Here is an 18,364-nt window from a genome sequence, read left to right as displayed (position 1 = left end):
AGGTCTTGCACAAGTAACAAAATGCTCAATTTCAAAGTGAGGCTGGACCTTTCCAGAAAAGGGAATTGGAAATTAGAAGAGTCTTTTTGGAGAGAAATTGGTGTGCTGGTGAGTTCCTTCCTACCAGTGGGGTGTTGGAAGGCTGCCTATCACTTACCATGAGCCTGGGGAAAGGATTCAAAGAGAATTTGTCACATATGTCCCAAGAGATTTTTCAGGACATAGAGGACACGTGTCTGATTCACACCTAAGAAATCTAGAGGGTGAGATGGCTGGGCGGCTGCTAAAATGATAGCAGCGAGAGAGGGGCTGGATAGGAGTGGCCAGCACCCCCGGGGGTCATGAGGCGAAGGGTACACGTTTCCCCTGGACCAGATGTGACCCCAGCACCGGAGAGCCATCAGTGGGCTTGTCGTAGATCCTCTCCCTACACGCCCCCCCCCCCCCCCCCCCCCCCCCCCCCCCCCCCCCCCCCCCCCCCCCCCCCCCCGCCTTAGAGGGGTGGCTGGCAAGATAGAAGAGAAGAAGCCAACCCTGCTCATCCTTTCTGCACCATAAATGCTCAGCCTGCGCCAGGCTTAGACGGAAGAGGCTAATTTTAATTTTCTTTTAATTTTAAAACTTTTAGATGTTTTCATCCTTAAAGAATTTCAGACTTATGAAAAGGCTGCAAAATTCGTGTGAGCCGCACAACACAGGACAGAGATCCTAGAGAAAGAACAAGAGAACAAGGTGAACGCCACAGCCGTCCCAGCTGGCTGCCTCAGGAGAGTCTCCAGGCCACACGACAGACAGAGGCAGCCCACGAGGAGCCCACTTATCACCCTGAGGTGAGTGGATGGAGCTGGAAGGCCAAGGAGGCTACGGTTAGAGTCCTGGAGAGGAGACAGCTGCGAATAGAGTTCTAGAATCTTCAGCAGTGTACTGGCCAGCACCTGTGTGTATGAAGAAACCACCTGAAGCTGGGGAAAGGGCCACCTGAATGCATTAGAGGGAACCACGTCTGGAGGTCCCATGGGGCCAGACTAGTTTCTGTGTCCACTGCCCAGAGTGGAAAATGTCGTAACTCGCAGGACATCACGTACTCAGAGGGATATTGCCTCAGGAGAGGGGATTAATTAGTCTTAGCCTAAAGGCTGCTCTGATCCCACTTGAAGCTTAAGAGCAAGCCTCAAAAGAAACAAATTGTTTCCAAGTAACTTAACCATATCCCAGAATAAAGCTCAAGAATGTTTATAGGAATACAAAAGTATGTAGTACCCATTAAAGTAAAATTTGCAACGTGTGGCATCTAATAAAAAATTACCAGGCATGCAAAGAAAAGAAAATATGACCCACAATGAAGAAAATCAACGGAAACAGATCCAGGAATAAAACAGATGATAGCATTACTAGACAAGGACATTCAAACAGTTATTAAAACTATATTCCAGGGGCGCCTGGGTGGCTCAGTTGGTTGGGCGTCCGACTTCGGCTCAGGTCATGATCTCACGGTTTGTGGGTTCGAGCCCCGCATCAGGCTCTGTGCTGACAGCTCAGAGCCTATGTCGCATTCTGTGTCTCCCTCTCTCTCTGCCTCTCCCCTGCTCATGCTCTGTCTCAAAAAAAAATAAATAAATAAACATTTTAAAATTTAAAAAAAAACCTATATTCCAGATGTTCAGGAAGGTAGAGGGCACATGTGGAATGAGAATGGGACTATACTGGGTGTCACCAATGGGTGGCCAATTTGAAGGTGATGTAACTGTTAGTTCAGAGACTGCACACTCCTACCTAATGACTCGGTCTTTCCATCCCTCTCTATCTATAAGTAACATTCCATCATACAGCATGTTCCTTCTGTAGTACGTCTTAGAGGAAAATACCTTACAATTTTTCAATCATCCTATGAAGTCCACCTCACCAGCTTACTCATTACATATACTTAAAACATTCTATGAGTTTCACCTATATTTCATTTTATTTTTTTTTAAGATTTTTTTTTATTTATTTCTAGGAGAGAGAGAGAAAGATAGCGTGAGCAGGGGAGGGTCAGAGAGAGAGGGAGTCACAGACTGAAACAGGCTCCAGGCTCTGAGCTGGCAGTCAGCACAGAGCCCGACGCGGGGCTCGAACCCACGAACCGCGAGATCATGACCTAAGTGAAAGTCGGACGCTCAACCGACTAAGCCACCCAGGCGCCCCTCACCTATATTTTATACAACAGTATTTTACATAGAATCTGTTCTTAATACTACTTAGGAGTTTCGTCCACCTGGTTTGCTTTTTTGTATTGTATGGCAGATTACAATAATCTATGTCCATGCAGTATTTATAGCATCTATACCCAAACGTATCTGTCTCTAGCCATATTCATATCTGTCTCTCCGTGTCTGCATCATGACAGCAGGTACGTTGGCCGTGTTGTTCACGATGCTATCCTCAGCACCAAGGACAGTGCCTGATGCATAATAGGAGCTCACTAAATCTTTGCTGAATTACTGTATATGTTAAAGCTTTCCTAACAAATACATACAGTATTATGCAACATGACTGTCTTTTGTCACTATCTGCTCTTGGTTCTTGGGTACAATGAAAAAAGTAATGAAGCTGCCTCTGAAATGGTAACTAAAATATTTTTTTACAACACTGAACGAGTCAAAGTTTGACCACAATTTGGATGAATAACCAGCCTAAAATAAAATAAAGGAAATGAGAAAAATGCCTAGGTTTAATCTTTGTTCTAGTCCAAATGACATCTCTGCATTAGGGCAAAGTCGCTGCCAAGACATGCACTTCGTAACGAACAGGCAGGGGTAAGAACCAAACAACTATTCAATTAAACAGAAGAGACTAATCTGGCATCTTGTAATTTTCTCAGTGTGTCTGGGGGTGGGAGGCAGGAAGGACACCAGGAAAAGGGACCGGGGGCATGTTTTGGGTGTGCAAATTACTGGAGACAGTGAGAAAGTGCACTGTGTCCACCAGCTGTGCAGAAGTTATTTGTTAGCTAGGTAAATTCTGGGTTCTTTACCCAGCAGGGTTTATGTTTAGAGGAAGGTAGTATTCAAGCCAGAATTCACAACCCCTGTGACTCTTATTCTGTCAGCAAGGCCCCAGTGAGAGCTGGAAAGAGCGCAGGAAAGTTGAAGTGGTGGCAACAGCAAGACACTGGCAAGTGATTGTGAAATGGGCATCTTTTCTCTTCTGAAGGCTGTGCCAGTCATTGGAATAATCTCAGTTAAACTGGCACATTAGGAAAATTACTATTATTATGCATTACAAGACTATAAGGAGAATGTGTCCATCATATTTTTTAAAAGCTCGGAACAGAGGCGTTGAACATTTTCCCTCGCTTCCCTCTTCCCAGTGTTGGTCTGTGCGTTTTTACAGATCTCCTCAGAGCCCATTTCCCATTCATTGGCTACAAAAGAGGGTGCACACTGATGTCACTTGTTGAAGTTCCTAATTTCTGCCAAGACTGGAATTAAGGCAGGATTTCTTTAAAGATTTATTCCAGCACTTTCTGCTTTCTTTTGGGGGTGGGGTGGAGGCATGGACTGTATTATTACTGAAACATGAAGAGAAGCCAGAGCATGATCTTGTAGGGTAAGCCCCATCCCGCTTTCGTCAAGATGGCTTGTGAAGTGCTACAAAAGACACCATCAAGAAAGGGAAAAGAGCGGGAGACAATATTTATAAATCCCATATCTGGATAAGGGACTTATGTCCACAATATATAAAGAACTTTTAAAACTCAATAATAAAGACAAATACCCAGTTTAAAAATGAGCAAAGGATCTGAATAGACATTTCTCCAAAGAAGTTATACAAACACCAAGTGAGCACATGACAAGATGCTAAACCTCACTGGTCATTAGGGAAATGTAAATCAAAATCACGACACGAATGCAAAATCATAGCACAAATGCAAATCAAAATTACAACCACGTCACCCCCACCGGGATGGCTTTCATCAAAAAGACAACAAATGTTGGTGACAGCATGGAGAAACTGGAACCCTCCTATGCTCTTGGTGGGAATATGAAATGATGGAGCCACTTTGGAAAATAGTGAGTTTCTCCAAAGATTAAGCATGTCATGTGATCCAGAAATCCCAGTCCTAGATATAGATCCGAGACAAATGAAAACCTCTGTCCACACTTTGTGTGATTCCATACAGATGACATGTCCAGAATAGGTAAATCTATAGAGACAGAAAGTAGGTTGGTGATTGCTTAGGACTGAGGGGTGTTGGGGGAGTGGGGAGTGACTGCTAATGGGATTTTGTCGGAGGAGGGGGACAGGTGATGAAAATGTTCTAAAACTGAGTGTGGTGATGGCTGCTTACCTCTGTGAATATACTAAAAGCCACTTAAATGGGTGAATTGGATGGTGTGTGAATTATATCTCAATAAAACTGGTATTAAAACTGAAAACCCGGAGCACCTGGGTGGCTCAGTCGGTTAAGGGGCCGAATCTTGATCTCATCTCAGGCCTCGATCTCAGGGTCATGAGTTCAAGCCCTGCCTTGGGCATGAAGCCTACTTTAAAAAAAAGAAAGAAAGAAAGAAAGAAAAGCCCAAACCGCAAAACCCTGTTACAGCATCAGGGGCATCCTGTCTTTTAAATACTAGTACTACCTGTGGTGGTAATACTACATTTCATATTGGAGCCTAAAATCGTGAGGCAGGTAAGTTCTAGGGTAAAGATCCCTTTGGGTTCACAGCATTTCATAGGTCAGGCAGGCATCCTACTTGGAGTCTATTTTCCAGGCATACAAAATTTGTGGCTAGTGCATTCTGTTGCTTTGTCAAGGTCACGGTGAAAGGAGGAGCAGGCCTGCAGGACTGGGCTTGGGAGGGCCATGGTGGCTCAATCAGTTAACCCTCCCACTTCGGCTCAGGTCATAATCTTGGGGTGAGTGAGTGAGAAAGACCCTCATTGGGCTTTGTTTTGACAGCTCAGAGCCTGGAGCCGGCTTCAGATTCTGTCTCTCTCTCTCTCTCTCTCAAAAATAAAAAATAAACAATTTTTTGTCATGCTCTTGGCAACTGGGCAATTTTTTGTCATGCCCTTCGCAAGTGGAAACAATGAGTACAAAATGGAGACATTTATTTATCTTTCAAAGTCAGAGGCGTTTTAAATAACCATCTTCTCATCTCAATTCTGAGTTAAAAGTACCTCTGTGTTCAGTTTGAAATTGAATATTTACCTCCAACCAGCGCTTTGAAAGAGTTTTTGCTCTGCTTGAAAAGCTTCAAATCGTTTTGAGGGAAACAAAAATGGGACTCCTAAGGTCCGTCAGCCTGGAGGGACGGCAACAACCGAAGCCTGAAATTGACGAGTCGGCCCTCCTCGGGGCGCTGCCCGGGGGAGGCGGCTGGGGGCGCCCTGCCAGCTCCTGCCCCGCCGCTCTTCCCAGAGCCACCCCCTCCGCCCTCCGCTCGTCCTGACGTCCCACGCCCCCGCCTCCCTCTCCCCAGCCTTCAAAGGGCGCCTGGGGGCTGCGAGGCTGGAGCTTCCGTCTGCAGCCCCGGGGCCTTGCATTCACCTGCCAGCCGCGGGGCCGCGGGCGCGTGCGGGCTCTTCCGGTTCCCGCCCCGCGCCCCCAGGAACAGGTGCCGGGACTGCTTGCGGGCCCCCTAGCCGCACGCGCGGAGGTGGGACCAAGGAGAGGCAATCAGGGCGGCCCCATGGAGAGCCGCGGCGGGACTCCCCCGGCTGGGGCGTTTGGGGCGGCGGCTGAGTCACCACAGTGCCCGCTGCCGCCGGGGGCCGAGGGCATGGCGGAGGCGGCGGAGCCCGACGGGGCGGCCGAGGGCGCTGGGAGCGGCAGCGGTGGCGAGGACGGGGCCGCGCCGCGGCGGGCTCTGCGGACAGTGTACGTGCGCAGCGAGAGCTCCCAGGGCGGCGCGGCGGGCGGCCAGGAGGCGGGGGCGCGGCAGTGCTTGCTGCGGGCCTGCGAGGCCGAGGGCGCCCACTTCACCTCTGTACCGTTCGGAGAGCTTGACTTCGGGGAGACGGCTGTGCTCGACGCCTTCTACGATGCAGGTGAGGCAGATGCCCCCTCCGTCCTTCCCCAACGCCGCCTGCTTTTCTTCCCAAGGCACACGCCATGGCCCCGGCCACCCCGGCCAGCCAACCTTCCCCTAACTTAGACGCCAGCCTGCCCTGTCTTTCGGGAGGGGAGAGTAGGTAGCCTTATACCTTTTTACAGACAGGAAAACAGAAGCGACTGGCATTTAGCCTTGTTATTTTTTACGGGCTCCTTAGGTATCCGTTGACCCAACCAACAGCCCATAACCTAAATGACGCGGAGCCCTCCGCTCCACCTGTTATCTGGCTTTTAGTTCCTCGCTCCGGCCATGTCCTTATAGCACTGAGTGGGCCCCCAACCCTAGCCACATATTAGAATCACCTGGGGAACTTTTAAAACTCCCCATGCCCAGATGGTGCCCCAGACGAATACCAGAATCTGAAGCCTCGGTGGTTTTTAATGCTTTCCCCGGCTGATTCCATTTGGCAGCGGGGAGTGGGAATCCGTGTGTTACAGTTGTTTGTGTGTGTGTATGCGTAGGGAGAGGGGCCCTTAGAAATGCCCCGGGGTTCTTTTCAGTACTCTTAATTCCTGCCCCCCAAACACACTTTGACAGTGGGGCTGTGCTCTACCACGTGTGTAACGGGTTATATCTTATCCCACAATGCACAAGCATTTGGGGGCTCAGGGTCTCCTCCGTTGCTGGAATGAGACTCCAGATCTTTGAGCTCCGTGTAATAAGCACTGGGGTGACATTAAAAACCCTTGGCTATGGTGCAGTCATTACCTGGGAGTCCTTGTGCCTTGGCTTCTTGACTGATCAAAAGGTGGTCACGGCGCCTCCCCTACGCCTAAATTAAGCATGTGAGAAGGTGCAGGGAGAATTTCTTTAAGACACTGGATGCACCACGCTGAAGCGGTAAGCCAAGCGCGGTGCCGTCTGTCCTCTGCCGGAGGCAACAGGGACCTGTTTTCCGCAGAGCAGATCCTCCGGGCCTGGAACAGGGGCGGGGTGTCAGGCTTGTTCAAATAAAGCGGCTACTGAGCCCGTTGACAACACTCTCTTGACGTTTCTGACCGCTCAGAGTGTACTCTTGAGCACAGCGGCTTTTTAGAAACGTTGGGGAGCCCACTTCACCCAGAATCACTCCGTTTTCTTGACTGCTATTCATTCTGCTCCGAAATTGGAGTTTGAACAAGACTCTTGTCTGAAAGGTTCAGTGTTCCTTCAGCCATTCTGCCCAACCGTAGCCTCCCGGTGCCAGCTCTGAAGATGGGTGTGCAGCGGCTCTATTCCGCTAGGGTGGAGGGTGTGTGTGTCTGTGACAAGCCTTCGTCTACCAGCAGGACCCCTCTCTGGTTGGGTGTGAAAGTTAAGGCAGAAATCTTGGGCTTTCAGTTCCAGAGCTGTACAACAGGCACATCGCCTTTTCTTGGTCTGGGTCCAGATTGCCTAGAATTTTCTGCATCATGTACCTCCTTTGGTTGACCTTGGCTTCGTCTTTTTTTTTTTTTTTTAACTTTATTTATTTTGAGAGAGACAAAGACAGCATGAGGTGGGGGAGTAGCAGAGAGAGCGAGAAAACCAAGCAGGCTCCGAGATGTCAGCACAGACTCGGACGCAGGACTCGGTCTTAAAACCGTGACGTCATGACCTGAGCTGAAAAGAAGAATCAGACGCCCAACTGACTGAGCCACCTGGGTACCCCAGCCTTGGCTTGCTGTTGACTAAATCCTTTCTCAGTACATCAATGTAACTTATAAGTTACATAAATGTAACATATATAAATATGTACAGCAATAAATTCTTTTTATAGGTTTAACAAAGGATGTATGTAACTATAGTAAGTGGGTTTTGGATTAAACAGACAACCCCCTCACTCACCTCTCCTGGCTTCCTTATCTCTACCACTCAGACTTTTTGACATCGCCACCAAAAACCACACAAACCTGTCACTTTGGTGTCTTTGTAAAAGCTCTAAAAGCACGGTGCCCAACGTGTAGCCACTAGCCACAGGTGGCAGTATACATTTAAATGAGTTTAAATGCAGCAAAAGTCAGATCCTTGTTTATACCAGGTGTATTTCAAGTGCTCAACCGTGAAGAGACACCGTGAAGAGAGCATTTTCCTCATCACAGGAGGTCCCGTTGGACAGCGCTGTTCTAGAAAAATGTTTGGGGGCGGGAGGGGACCTATGGAGCTGTCCCAGATGTATTTTAGGGAGGCCGGTAGGTGTGAAGTGTGAGCACTTCCTGTCTCTTGTTCCCATAGCAAGGCGAAGCCGGGTTGGATCGTGTTTTCGTACTTCTCGTGTGGTTTGGTGTGGTCCCGTGTGGGTCTGGATCGGAGGCTCCAGGTCACCAGTGCCTGGGTGATTTGCTGGGATGTGAGGGAGCCCCAGGCAGGCCTTCGCCCCAGGCAAGGACAGGTGATGCTGTGGTGAAAAACACCGCCATGGCCACGAGTACTGTAAAAAACAAATAATAAGATCTATGTAACGTAAACTTTGCCACTTAATAACCATTTTTAAGTGTGCATTTCATTGGCATTAAGTACGTTCACGCTCTTAGGCAACGGTCCACAGAGATCTTTTGGACCAGCTCAAACAAAAACTCTGCTCCCCTTAAATAGCAACCTATCCTCCCCCACGCCTCCTAGCTCCTGGTAACCACCGTTCGACTTTCTGTCTCTGTGAATTGGCCTCTTCTAGAGATTTCATAGAACTGGAATCACACAGTATTTGTCTTTTTGTGTCTGGTTTATTTCACTTAGCATAATATCTTCAAGGTTCCTCTGTGCTTTAGCACGTATCAGAGTGTCTTTTAAGGCTAATGATTAAGCTCCTTTTAAGTGCCCGTTTATCTCCTTGAACTGAATTCGTAGGTGTGACGTTAGGTCACTTACTGTGTGTGTGCGGACTGTATTTACGTGGAGCGCCTTTTCTCCTCCTCAGGTGCGTGCTGTGTCTCCCTCAGAGAGGTTCTCCATGCTTGTGAGCTTATTAGAAACCAAGGGTTTGTTCAAGAAGGAAATCGGGGTAACTCTGTCTCCTGCTTTCCCCGCACATTCTGACATGGAAAGTCTATTCTCCCGGACTCTGTAGTTGAATCTGCTTACCGTGGTATCTGATCTTAAACTGATATCTGGTTCAGTCGAATACAATGCGTTCATCTCCTAGGAACGAACCGTATTATTGATGGAGGTTTACTCTCCAGGTGAACTTGGTGGTTAACGAGCAGTGAGTTAGCTAGCAACTGCTCGCATGGCAACAGCCCCTTTGATCGAGCCTGCCCGGGGCTGCAAGTTCTCTTCCCACTGCTGTTCGGTTTGGCTCTGCCTAACTTGGCTCCTGTTTGAACGTCATTTAGATGCCACTTTCCTGCCCCACAGGCCCTGCTTCTGACCGTTTTTTCTTCCGTTACTTTCTTGGTGACTTTATACATTGTGAGCTATTACCACCTACAGCAAGAAATCCTTGCACTTCCTGAACATCGATTCAGAAGGCCAAGGCCAAGGCTACAGTCTCCAGATGAGCTGGTTGGCTTTGCTCTATCCTGATGCCACCCCTTCTCTGGCTGGCTCGTACAGAGTCATTTGAAGGGTTTGTGGCAGAGATTGCTCAGTTACCACGGTTCATGCTCCTGGTTGTTGCTGGGAAGTGGGGCTACGTTTTCCAGCCCTTTGAGCCTTGGTGGGATGTACAGCTCATTCCGGCCAGTGAAATGGAATTATGAGTGGTGTCTGTCACTTCTGGGCCCACAGGTTAGCATAGCGAGTAGTCCTTCCCATACTTTGTCAACCCCTTCCTGTGGTCCCCTGGGGACCTTAGAGGCTCAGTGTATACGATGGCAGTGGCACACAATGGAAGGCCCCTGGATCCCCGAACCACTCTTTGAAGGATCACTCTTGGAGCTGGAATGTGTACTTCCAAGTTCGCATAAGCAAGAGAGAAGCTGTTATTTGGTCAGGCCACTAAGGCTACTGAGATCTGGTGTGGGTGGGGGGGGGGTGTTTGTTGCCGTGGTAAGAGTGCGACTTGGTTATGAAAATCCAGCCCAACTGCTGGGAAGCTGTCTCTGAGGTACGCCTTTCCAAAAGGAAGTCTGGCCACGTATCACCTCAAGGAATGGATCGTCCCTGTTCCTAATCGTGGGGCCCCACGCTGTGCTGCTGTGAGTGAAGAAAATAGAATTGAGGTGCTTGGACCATCAGGTTAATACCAGTGATGGGGGGACACAGTCTAGCCTTTTTCCTTGGTTTCACTGGTTTTGGAGTCCAGGTTATTTTTTCCTTTTGTAATAAATGATAACATAGTGATTCTGTTATTTTTTTAAAAAATTTTCAATGTTTTTTACTTATTTCTGGGAGAGAGAGAGACAGCGTGAGCAGGGGAGGGTCAGAGAGAGAGGGAGACACAGAATCCAAAACAGTCTCCAGGCTCTGAGCTGGCTGTCGGCACAGAGCCCGAGGCGGGGCTTGAACCCACAGACCGTGAGATCATGACCTGAGCTGAAGTCGAACGCTTAACCAACTGAGCCACCCAGGCGCCCCGTGATTCTGTTATTTTTTAGGCTGATGGTAATATTGTGCTTTCTGCCAAGAGAGGATATGTAATGGTTTAACGTAAGGCCCCTCTAGTTCTTTCGGCTGCCTTGGCATGGGTTACGTCTGGCCTCTCCGTGGGTGATGTTACTTGCGGATTCTTTGTCAGCTGATGATAAAGACCGTGCCCCCCAAGCTTCTGTGTGTCCTTCCACAACCACAATCCACACACATCTCCCTTGCAGTTAGCTTGGGGCCTTGTGATGAGTGCTGGCCTGTGAAACATGAGCAGCATCAGCACAGATGACTTCGAAAGAGAAGTTAGTGTGCCACCTCCATCTGTCTCGGCCTCTGTTACGGCAGACTCGAAGGTCATGTGTTCAAGGTGGGAACTGTCTCTTGTGGCAGCCTAGCTTGGGTTACCCCGACCAACCCAGTTTGCCGCGCCTTCTGCTAGAAGTGCCCGAATGCGCCCCTCCACTAGCTTTCACGGACTTCGGCCACAGGTGTATTGGCTTCTACACAAGAGAGAGCCTTAAAAATGCCTTAGGACTGCTTGTAATTAGATGCATGCTCTCCTCATCACTGTGGAAAATGCAGAAGGTTCTAAGGAAGGCAGGCACAGGTTTAATGGTTGTAGAATGTGTACTTTACATGGCATGTCTGCCTGGTCAGGAGACTGGCCAAGTCTATTTCCGGCAGAATTTAAGGGCAATAGTTCCTTAAACTGTTGCCTTCTCTTAAGTAAACATTGATGAGTGAAATCATCAACCTGGGAGTCAGTCCTGACCCCACCTTCCCAGTCATTGACGTATCCAGCCTGTTGCTTCCAGAATAGCTCTCCAGTCTGCTGGATTTCACTCTGTGTGCCCCTGCTACCTTGGTACAGGCATTATCTTCTTTGGTCCAGGGTGCTGTTAACACCTTTGTCCCTCGTCTCTTAAGCTCGGGTCAGTCTTGGTGCGTTCCACTTCCTGTCATCTGCTTGGACGCCACTGTGTCCTGGCACCCGCCACCACCCTGCAATCTTGCTCTGTACAAAACGTCCTCAGCCTTCACATTCAGTTCTTCAGGGAAACCTTGACAGACTCCTCACCCGTATCTTCTCCGCCAGCTTTGAGCACACCGAGGTTTTCGTTCCTAGCGGGTAACACAGTTGCAACTAAATACTGATTTAAAGATTGCTCTTCTGCGAGTCCTTGAACTCTTTACTGATAGGCAGCCGGATGCGGTTTTCTTTGTTACTCTTGGATTGCTTCCTAGAAATCGCTCTCTAGCTCTTTTTTAGAATAACTCTCAGTGGACACGCATGACACTTGGTTTCTCCTGTTGAGATGAAGCAAACCTTGTTTAGTACCCTCAAAAGGAAATCAGAATGCGGTTTCCTGTAGAAGCCATGTTGAATATGGTGGCCAGGCAGAGATACAGTGCAATCTGTGATTGTCTGTGATTTTTCACTAGGAAACAAGATACATCCTAATGACACATGTCTGGATCTGGACCTTTCTCCTGAGTGGTACATATCAAATAGAAGAGACCAGAACCACTCACCCTGGTGACACCGGAATGGAAACAGTGGTTTGAATTATGTTCTGGGAATACCAGTTGTTTTTATTTGTCCACATTTTCTACACTGTATATTTTTTTTTATAATATAAATGCTTTTATATCAAATGAGTTCAGTGGGAGATTCATGATGGGGTTATCACTCAGAGGCCTCCTTTCTTCCTGCTGGAGACTGTGACATGGCTCGTCCAGGCCACAGCAGCTTTACTCGCAAGGACAAGGCTGTGTGAGTGCCTGGGTGGACCTCGGCTGGACCTGGCCGCTGGCTTGCCCTTGGGGACCGTTCCCAGGGCCTCCTTCCTTTCTAGCTGCTGTCACTGCTACTGACTCAGCATTGAACCTGGAACTTTCCTCCATGCTTAGTCATGTGGGCTGAGTGAAAGAAGGTTGGACCTGCAGCATTTCCTTGCGGCTGTGCTGATTGGGCCTTGAGTGTGTTTAGGGTCGATAAATACTCGTGGGCCGGCCTGCTGTGCTGCTATGCCCCTGTTATTGGGGCGAAAGTGATTTGGGTTCGCAGCAGCCAGCTTACAGACATATTTTTGGAATGCAAGCCGTAAACTATTGTTCCAAGACTCTGCGTATTAGGCTTTGAGATAGGAGCTGTTTAAATCCTGGTCGCATAACCTCTGGGGGGGCGGGGGGCGGGGTGAACTCCTGCCGAGCCTGCTGGAAAACTTCTGGTTTCCAACCCCCACCCCCACCCCCCATACCTTCTGGCCTTTGGGCCGTTGGGAGTGGCAGGGCTTGGCCAAAATGCCCCGTGGTTGTTGGGGCTTGATGGGTGGAAGGAGGTGCGGCGCAGGAAGGAGCCGAGCTGTGGGCCTCGGCAGAAAGCAGAGTTCACTGGAGAATCCGGGTCTTTGGGAAGCAGCCCGGGCTCCAGGCCGAATTGACAGGGGTGGGGAGGTAGGAGAGAGGAGGCGCATTAGATGGAGATGAATTTTTTCTTAAATTTTTACTATGGAAAATTTCAAGCATATACGTTACCAGTTTCCACAGTGATTAACTTTCTACCATCTTTATTTGTTCTTGACGTAGCCCCCCCCCGCCCCGCTCCACACTTGATTATTACACTCAAACTGTTTTAAAAAATGTTTATTTTTGAGAAAGCGACAGAGAGAGAGCATGCAAGCATGAGCGGGAGGGGGGGAACGGGGGGGGGGGGGGAGAGGGAGGATCTGAAGCACACTCTGTGCTGACAGCAGAGAGCCTGACTGGGGGCGCGAACTCACAAACTGTGAGATCATGACCTGAGCCGAAGTCAGACGCTTCACCAACTGAACCACCCAGGCGCCCCTACTCTTATACATTTTTTCTTTTTCTAAAGTTTTTTTTAAGGGGGGGTCGCATGAGCAGGGGAGGGGCAGAGAGAGAGGGAAACACACAGAACGTGAAGCAGGCTCCAGGCTCTGAGCTGCCAGCATAGAGCCTACCCTGGGGCTCGAACTCCCCATCCATGAGATTGTGACCTGAGCTGAAGTCGGACGTTTAACTGACTGAGCCCCCCAGGCGCCCCACTCTTGTACATTTTTAACATGCAGTGTATATGCATCCAAGTGCACAAATCTCCACTGACTAAATCCCTGTAAACAGACCCTATCACAGTAGAATTTCCATCTGTCCAGAAAGTTCCCTCATGTCCCCCTCCTGCTCATTCGACCCTCTCTCCTCCCATTCCTGCCACCAGGGAGGGACTGAGGTGCTGTCACTACCGGGTAGATTGGCCTTTTTTAGGGTTCTATATAAATGGCCTCATGCAGTGCATGCTCTTCAGTGTCTGGCTTGCTTGGCTCAGCAGGATGTTTTTGAGATTGACCCTCACCATTGCGTGTACCTATCGTTTGCTTCTTTTTTTTTGTTTTGTTTTTAATATTTTTATTTATTTCTAGGAGAGAGAGAGACAGTGTGAGCAGGTGAGGGTCGGAGAGAGAGGGAGATACAGACTCTGAAACAGGCTCCAGGCTCTGAGCTGGCAGTCAGCACAGAGACCGACGCGGGGCTCGAACCCACGAACCGCGAGATCATGATCTAAGCGAAAGTCGGACGCTTAACCGACTAAGCCACCCAGGCGCCCCCCGCCATCGTTTGCTCCTTATTCGTGCGTACTGCACTTGGATTGGATGCGTATACCACAGTTGGTTTAGTCAGTCTCCTGTTGAAGGGCGTGTGGGTTGTTCCACTTTGGGGCTATTAAAATAAAACAGCTCTGAACGTTGGTGCATCAGTCTTTTTTGTGGGTGAATGTTTTCATTCCTCTCGGGTAAATACCCCACATCGGAATGGCGGGATCCAAGGGTAGGTGTATGTGAAACTGTGTCAGGCCCTGCTGTGCCTGACTCCCAGCTGACCGTACTGTTTGATGTTCCGGCACCGCTGCACACGAGTTCGAGTGGCTTAACGTCCTCGCCGACGCTTTGTATGATGGAGCTTTTCAACTTCGGCCTTGCTCGCAGGGGTATAGTGTGTTCTCATGATGGTTTTAAGTCCCCTTTCCTGGATGGTTAATGATGTCGAGCACCTTTTTATGTGCTTTTTGGCCACGCAGACAGCTTCCTCTGTGAGGCGTCTGTTGACCATTTATCCATTTGATCGGGCTGTCGTCTTCTTATTGAATTAGAAGCCTTCTTTATATAGGCTGGATTCAAGTGCTTTGTCGGAAGTATATTTTGGGAACATTTGCTCCCAGCCTACGGTTTGCTTATTCATCTACTCGGGGCTTGTGATGAGCAGAGAATTTTCGTTCTGATGGAGTCTCACTGAGGTGCTTTCCCCATCGAGGCTGCCTTCTGTGCCCTCTCTGCGAAATCGTTGCCTCCCCCCTCGTGGTTGCGGTTATACACATACACTTTGGTGTGTTCTTCTGCACGCTTCACAGTTGTAGCTTTTACACTGACGTCTGTGACTGATCTCAAAGGAAGTGACTTGTGATAGACCACGCCTGACACCTTGTCTCAAGCACCTGAGAGAAGGGTCTTGCCCCGGATGAATTTTCTAGGCACTTTGAGTCTACTTCCCGGAACCATGGCTGCCTCCCTTTCACCTCACTGTCCAGGAAAGTGTGGGAAGTGCAGGTGATCCGTCAGGTAGGTTGCCTTTCTGCTTTCTGGAATAAAGACCACCCAAACAGATCCGTGACAAGACTTTACCAATGTGTTCCATCATTGTGTCCCGCTGTCCTTGTTAATACAAGTGGCAGAGGGGAAAAAAGTTGGCTTTGCAGATCAGGTTTCTATTTTTGCCCTGTCATTTATTGGCTGTGTGACCTTGGATAACTTACTTAACATCTCTGAGCCTCATTAAAAAGAAAATCTCTACTAAGTAGAGATTCAAGCTTAGTGCTGTGAACTTAGTTTAGGAAATGCTCAACAAATGTCAGTCCCCTGTGCCTTCCCTTCCTCCTGCCAGTAGATAGACCAGAACCTGACTGTGGAAGGAAATCTGCTTTGTGGAGTCGTAAAGACTTAGGGATCAAACCCTTTGGACAATCATTACATAATGAGGTCACTTTATACTCCTGCAATTGGGGAAAACAATTTTTTTTCCCGAAGTTTTAACCTTGGAGATTGAATCCTAACTCCATTCCTGGTTCTGTGCTGAAGAATGGAAGTGAGGAAAAGGCACAAAACCCTGCTTTGATAGGTTTTTTATTTTTTCTTTTTATTCAGGTAAAAATATATATATAGAAAAGGGCACATTCTTACATGTACTGCTCTGCGAGCTTTCATAAGCATGTACTGTGCCGTGTAATTCCGCTCTGGGATCAAAAAAGTGAACGCCAGTACACCCCCCCCCCCCCCCCCCCCCCCCCCCCCCCCCCCCCCCCCCAGTGTGAGCTCGCTTCCGTTTTCCAGCCTGGCCGAGAGCAACGACCGGCCTGGCGTCTCAGCGTACGTTAGTTTTGCCTGTTTCTGTACTTTCTTCTTTGGAAAGTTTTAATTTTCATTTCAGTGTAGTTAACATGCAGTGCAATGTTAGTTTCAGGTGTGCAGGATAGTGATTAAACACTTCCATGTAAGCCGCGCTGCTCACGAGTGCCCTTCTTAGTCCCCATCATCCATTGACCCTGCCCCCGCCCCCTTCCCCTGGTAACCATCAGTGTGTTCTCTGTAGCTAAGAGTTTATTTTTTGCTTTGCTTCTCTCTCTCTTCATACATGGAATAATACGATTTCCTTTTAGTGTCTGGCTCCTTTCATTCACCATTATGTTTGTGGAATTCCTATTGTTAACACAGCAATAATTCATTTTCATTTCTATGTAGTATTTCCTTGTAAGAATATCCTGCGGTGTATGTTTTCTGCTGTTGAACATCTGAGTAGTTTCCAGTCTGTGACAATTAGGAACGGTGCTGCTGCTAAGAATATTCTACTTAAAAAAAAAAAAAAAAAAAAAGGCTCTTTTGAAAAGCACTTCATCCGCTGCAAGTGTCCAGTGCGGTGGTGTTTGGTGTATGCATGCAATCATGCAGCCATCGCCACATTCAGATTTCAAGCCACTTTGCACCCAGTAAAGAACCCTGGACCCATTAGCAATCATTACCCACTTGAGCCACCCAGCCCCGCCCCCAGCAGCCGTTACTTTCTGCCTCTCTCAATTTGCTTATTCATATAGATGGCATTGTGTACAATGAGGTCTTCTGTGGCTGGCTTCTTTGCACTTACCACGCGTCCACAATTCATCCATGTTGTGGCTCGTAGCTATACTTCATTCCTTGGTTGTTGCTGCATGAAATTCTGTTGGATAGACCACGTTGATTTTTATCTACCCGATGGATATTGGACTTGTTTCTAATTTTGGCTATTGTGAATAATGCTACAACTTTTTGCATGCACATTTGTTTGCATTTCTCTTGAATGTGTACCCAGGAGTGGGATTTCTGGGTCATATGGTAACTCTATATTTAATCTTCTTTAAAAATAAATACATTGATTGTGAGGGGCACCTGGGTGACTGAGCTCGGGTCATGATCTCTTGGTTTGTGGGTTCGAGCCCTGCATTGGGCTCACTGCTGTCAGCATGGAACCCACTTGTGTACGCTCTCTCTCTAAACAATAAATATTGAAAAAAAAATTTTTGTGCTAAAAAGCCACATAATAGAAAATGTACTGTCTTAGCCATTTGCAACATGCAATTCAGTAGTATTTAGTACATTCACCGTGTAGTGCACCCAATCTCCAGAATCTTTCCATCTTGTAAAATGGAAATTGCACCCATTAAGTAACTCCCAGTCTCCCCCTCCCCTCCACTCCTGGCAGCCACCACCCTGCTCTCTGTATGACTTGACTACTGTGGACACCTTTTGTAAGTGGAACCCTGCACAGTATTTGTTCTCTGGGACTGGCTTATTTCATTTAGCGTCATGCCTTCAAGGTTCATCCATGTTGTAGCCTGTGTCGGGATTTCCTTTTTCAGGTTGAATAATATTCCATTGTAGGGATATACCGTATTTTATCCATTTATCCATCAGTGGGCTCTTGGGTTATATCCACCTTATATTTAACGTTTTGAGGAACTACTTTTCAAACAAACTGTTTTGCAAAAGCTACTCCTCACCAGCAGTGTGCGAGCGTTGCGGTCACACCAAATCCACATTAGTACTGGCTGTTGTCTATTTATTAGAGCTGCCCTAGTGGGCTTTCAGGGTAACTGGCCGTGGTTTTTTATGTGCATTTCCTTGATCATGAAGGATGTTGACTGTCTTTTCTTCTTGTGTTTGCTGGCCATTTGTATACCTTCTTTAGAGAGATGTCTGTTCAAATCCTTTGCCCATTTATTTTTAGTTATTTGTCCTCTTTCTACTGAGTTGTAAGAATTCTACATATGTTCTGGAGACAAATCCCTTGTCAGGTATGTGATTTGCAAATTTTTTCTCTGATTCTGTGATTTATCTTTTAACTTTCTTGGTGCTGTTCTCTAATGCACAATTTTTTAACAAAATCTTGATGAAGTCCAATTTATTTTCTTTTATCCCATCTGTACTATTTCCCCTAATTGTTTTTTAGTTTCTTATTTATCTTTATAGTGTTTATGTCAGTTGTCAGCATGCTGCCGCCTGCAAGCTGGCTGCCTCCGTTTTGCAAATAAAGCTTTATTGGGACACGGCCATTCATCTGTGCAGCAGTGGAGAGCGTGAGGCCACAAAGCCAAACATATTTACTGTCTGGTTCTTTACAGGAAAAAGTTTGACAACTTCTGCTGTGTAAATATAAGCACATGTGAATGTACATTCTTACTC

The 18,364-nt window shown here is 47.8% G+C and overlaps 1 protein-coding gene across 1 annotated transcript in view; it reads left to right on the top strand.

The window, feature by feature from the left end:
* Positions 1–5,675: 5,675 nt before the first annotated feature.
* The window catches only part of MAP3K15 (mitogen-activated protein kinase kinase kinase 15), a 128,724-nt gene continuing 116,035 nt past the window's right edge, over positions 5,676–18,364 (top strand). The window contains exon 1 of the mRNA XM_039247384.1: positions 5,676–6,033. Coding sequence (XP_039103315.1) covers positions 5,676–6,033 — 358 coding nt within the window. The remainder of the gene's footprint in view (positions 6,034–18,364) is intronic.

The sequence above is a fragment of the Hyaena hyaena genome, unplaced genomic scaffold (genome assembly GCF_003009895.1).
Source record: "Hyaena hyaena isolate Hyena2069 unplaced genomic scaffold, ASM300989v1 scaffold_295, whole genome shotgun sequence".
In the NCBI taxonomy this organism is placed as follows: Eukaryota; Metazoa; Chordata; class Mammalia; order Carnivora; family Hyaenidae; genus Hyaena; species Hyaena hyaena.
Note: the sequence above shows the minus strand (reverse complement) of the source record. Positions and strands in the feature narration are given on the sequence as shown.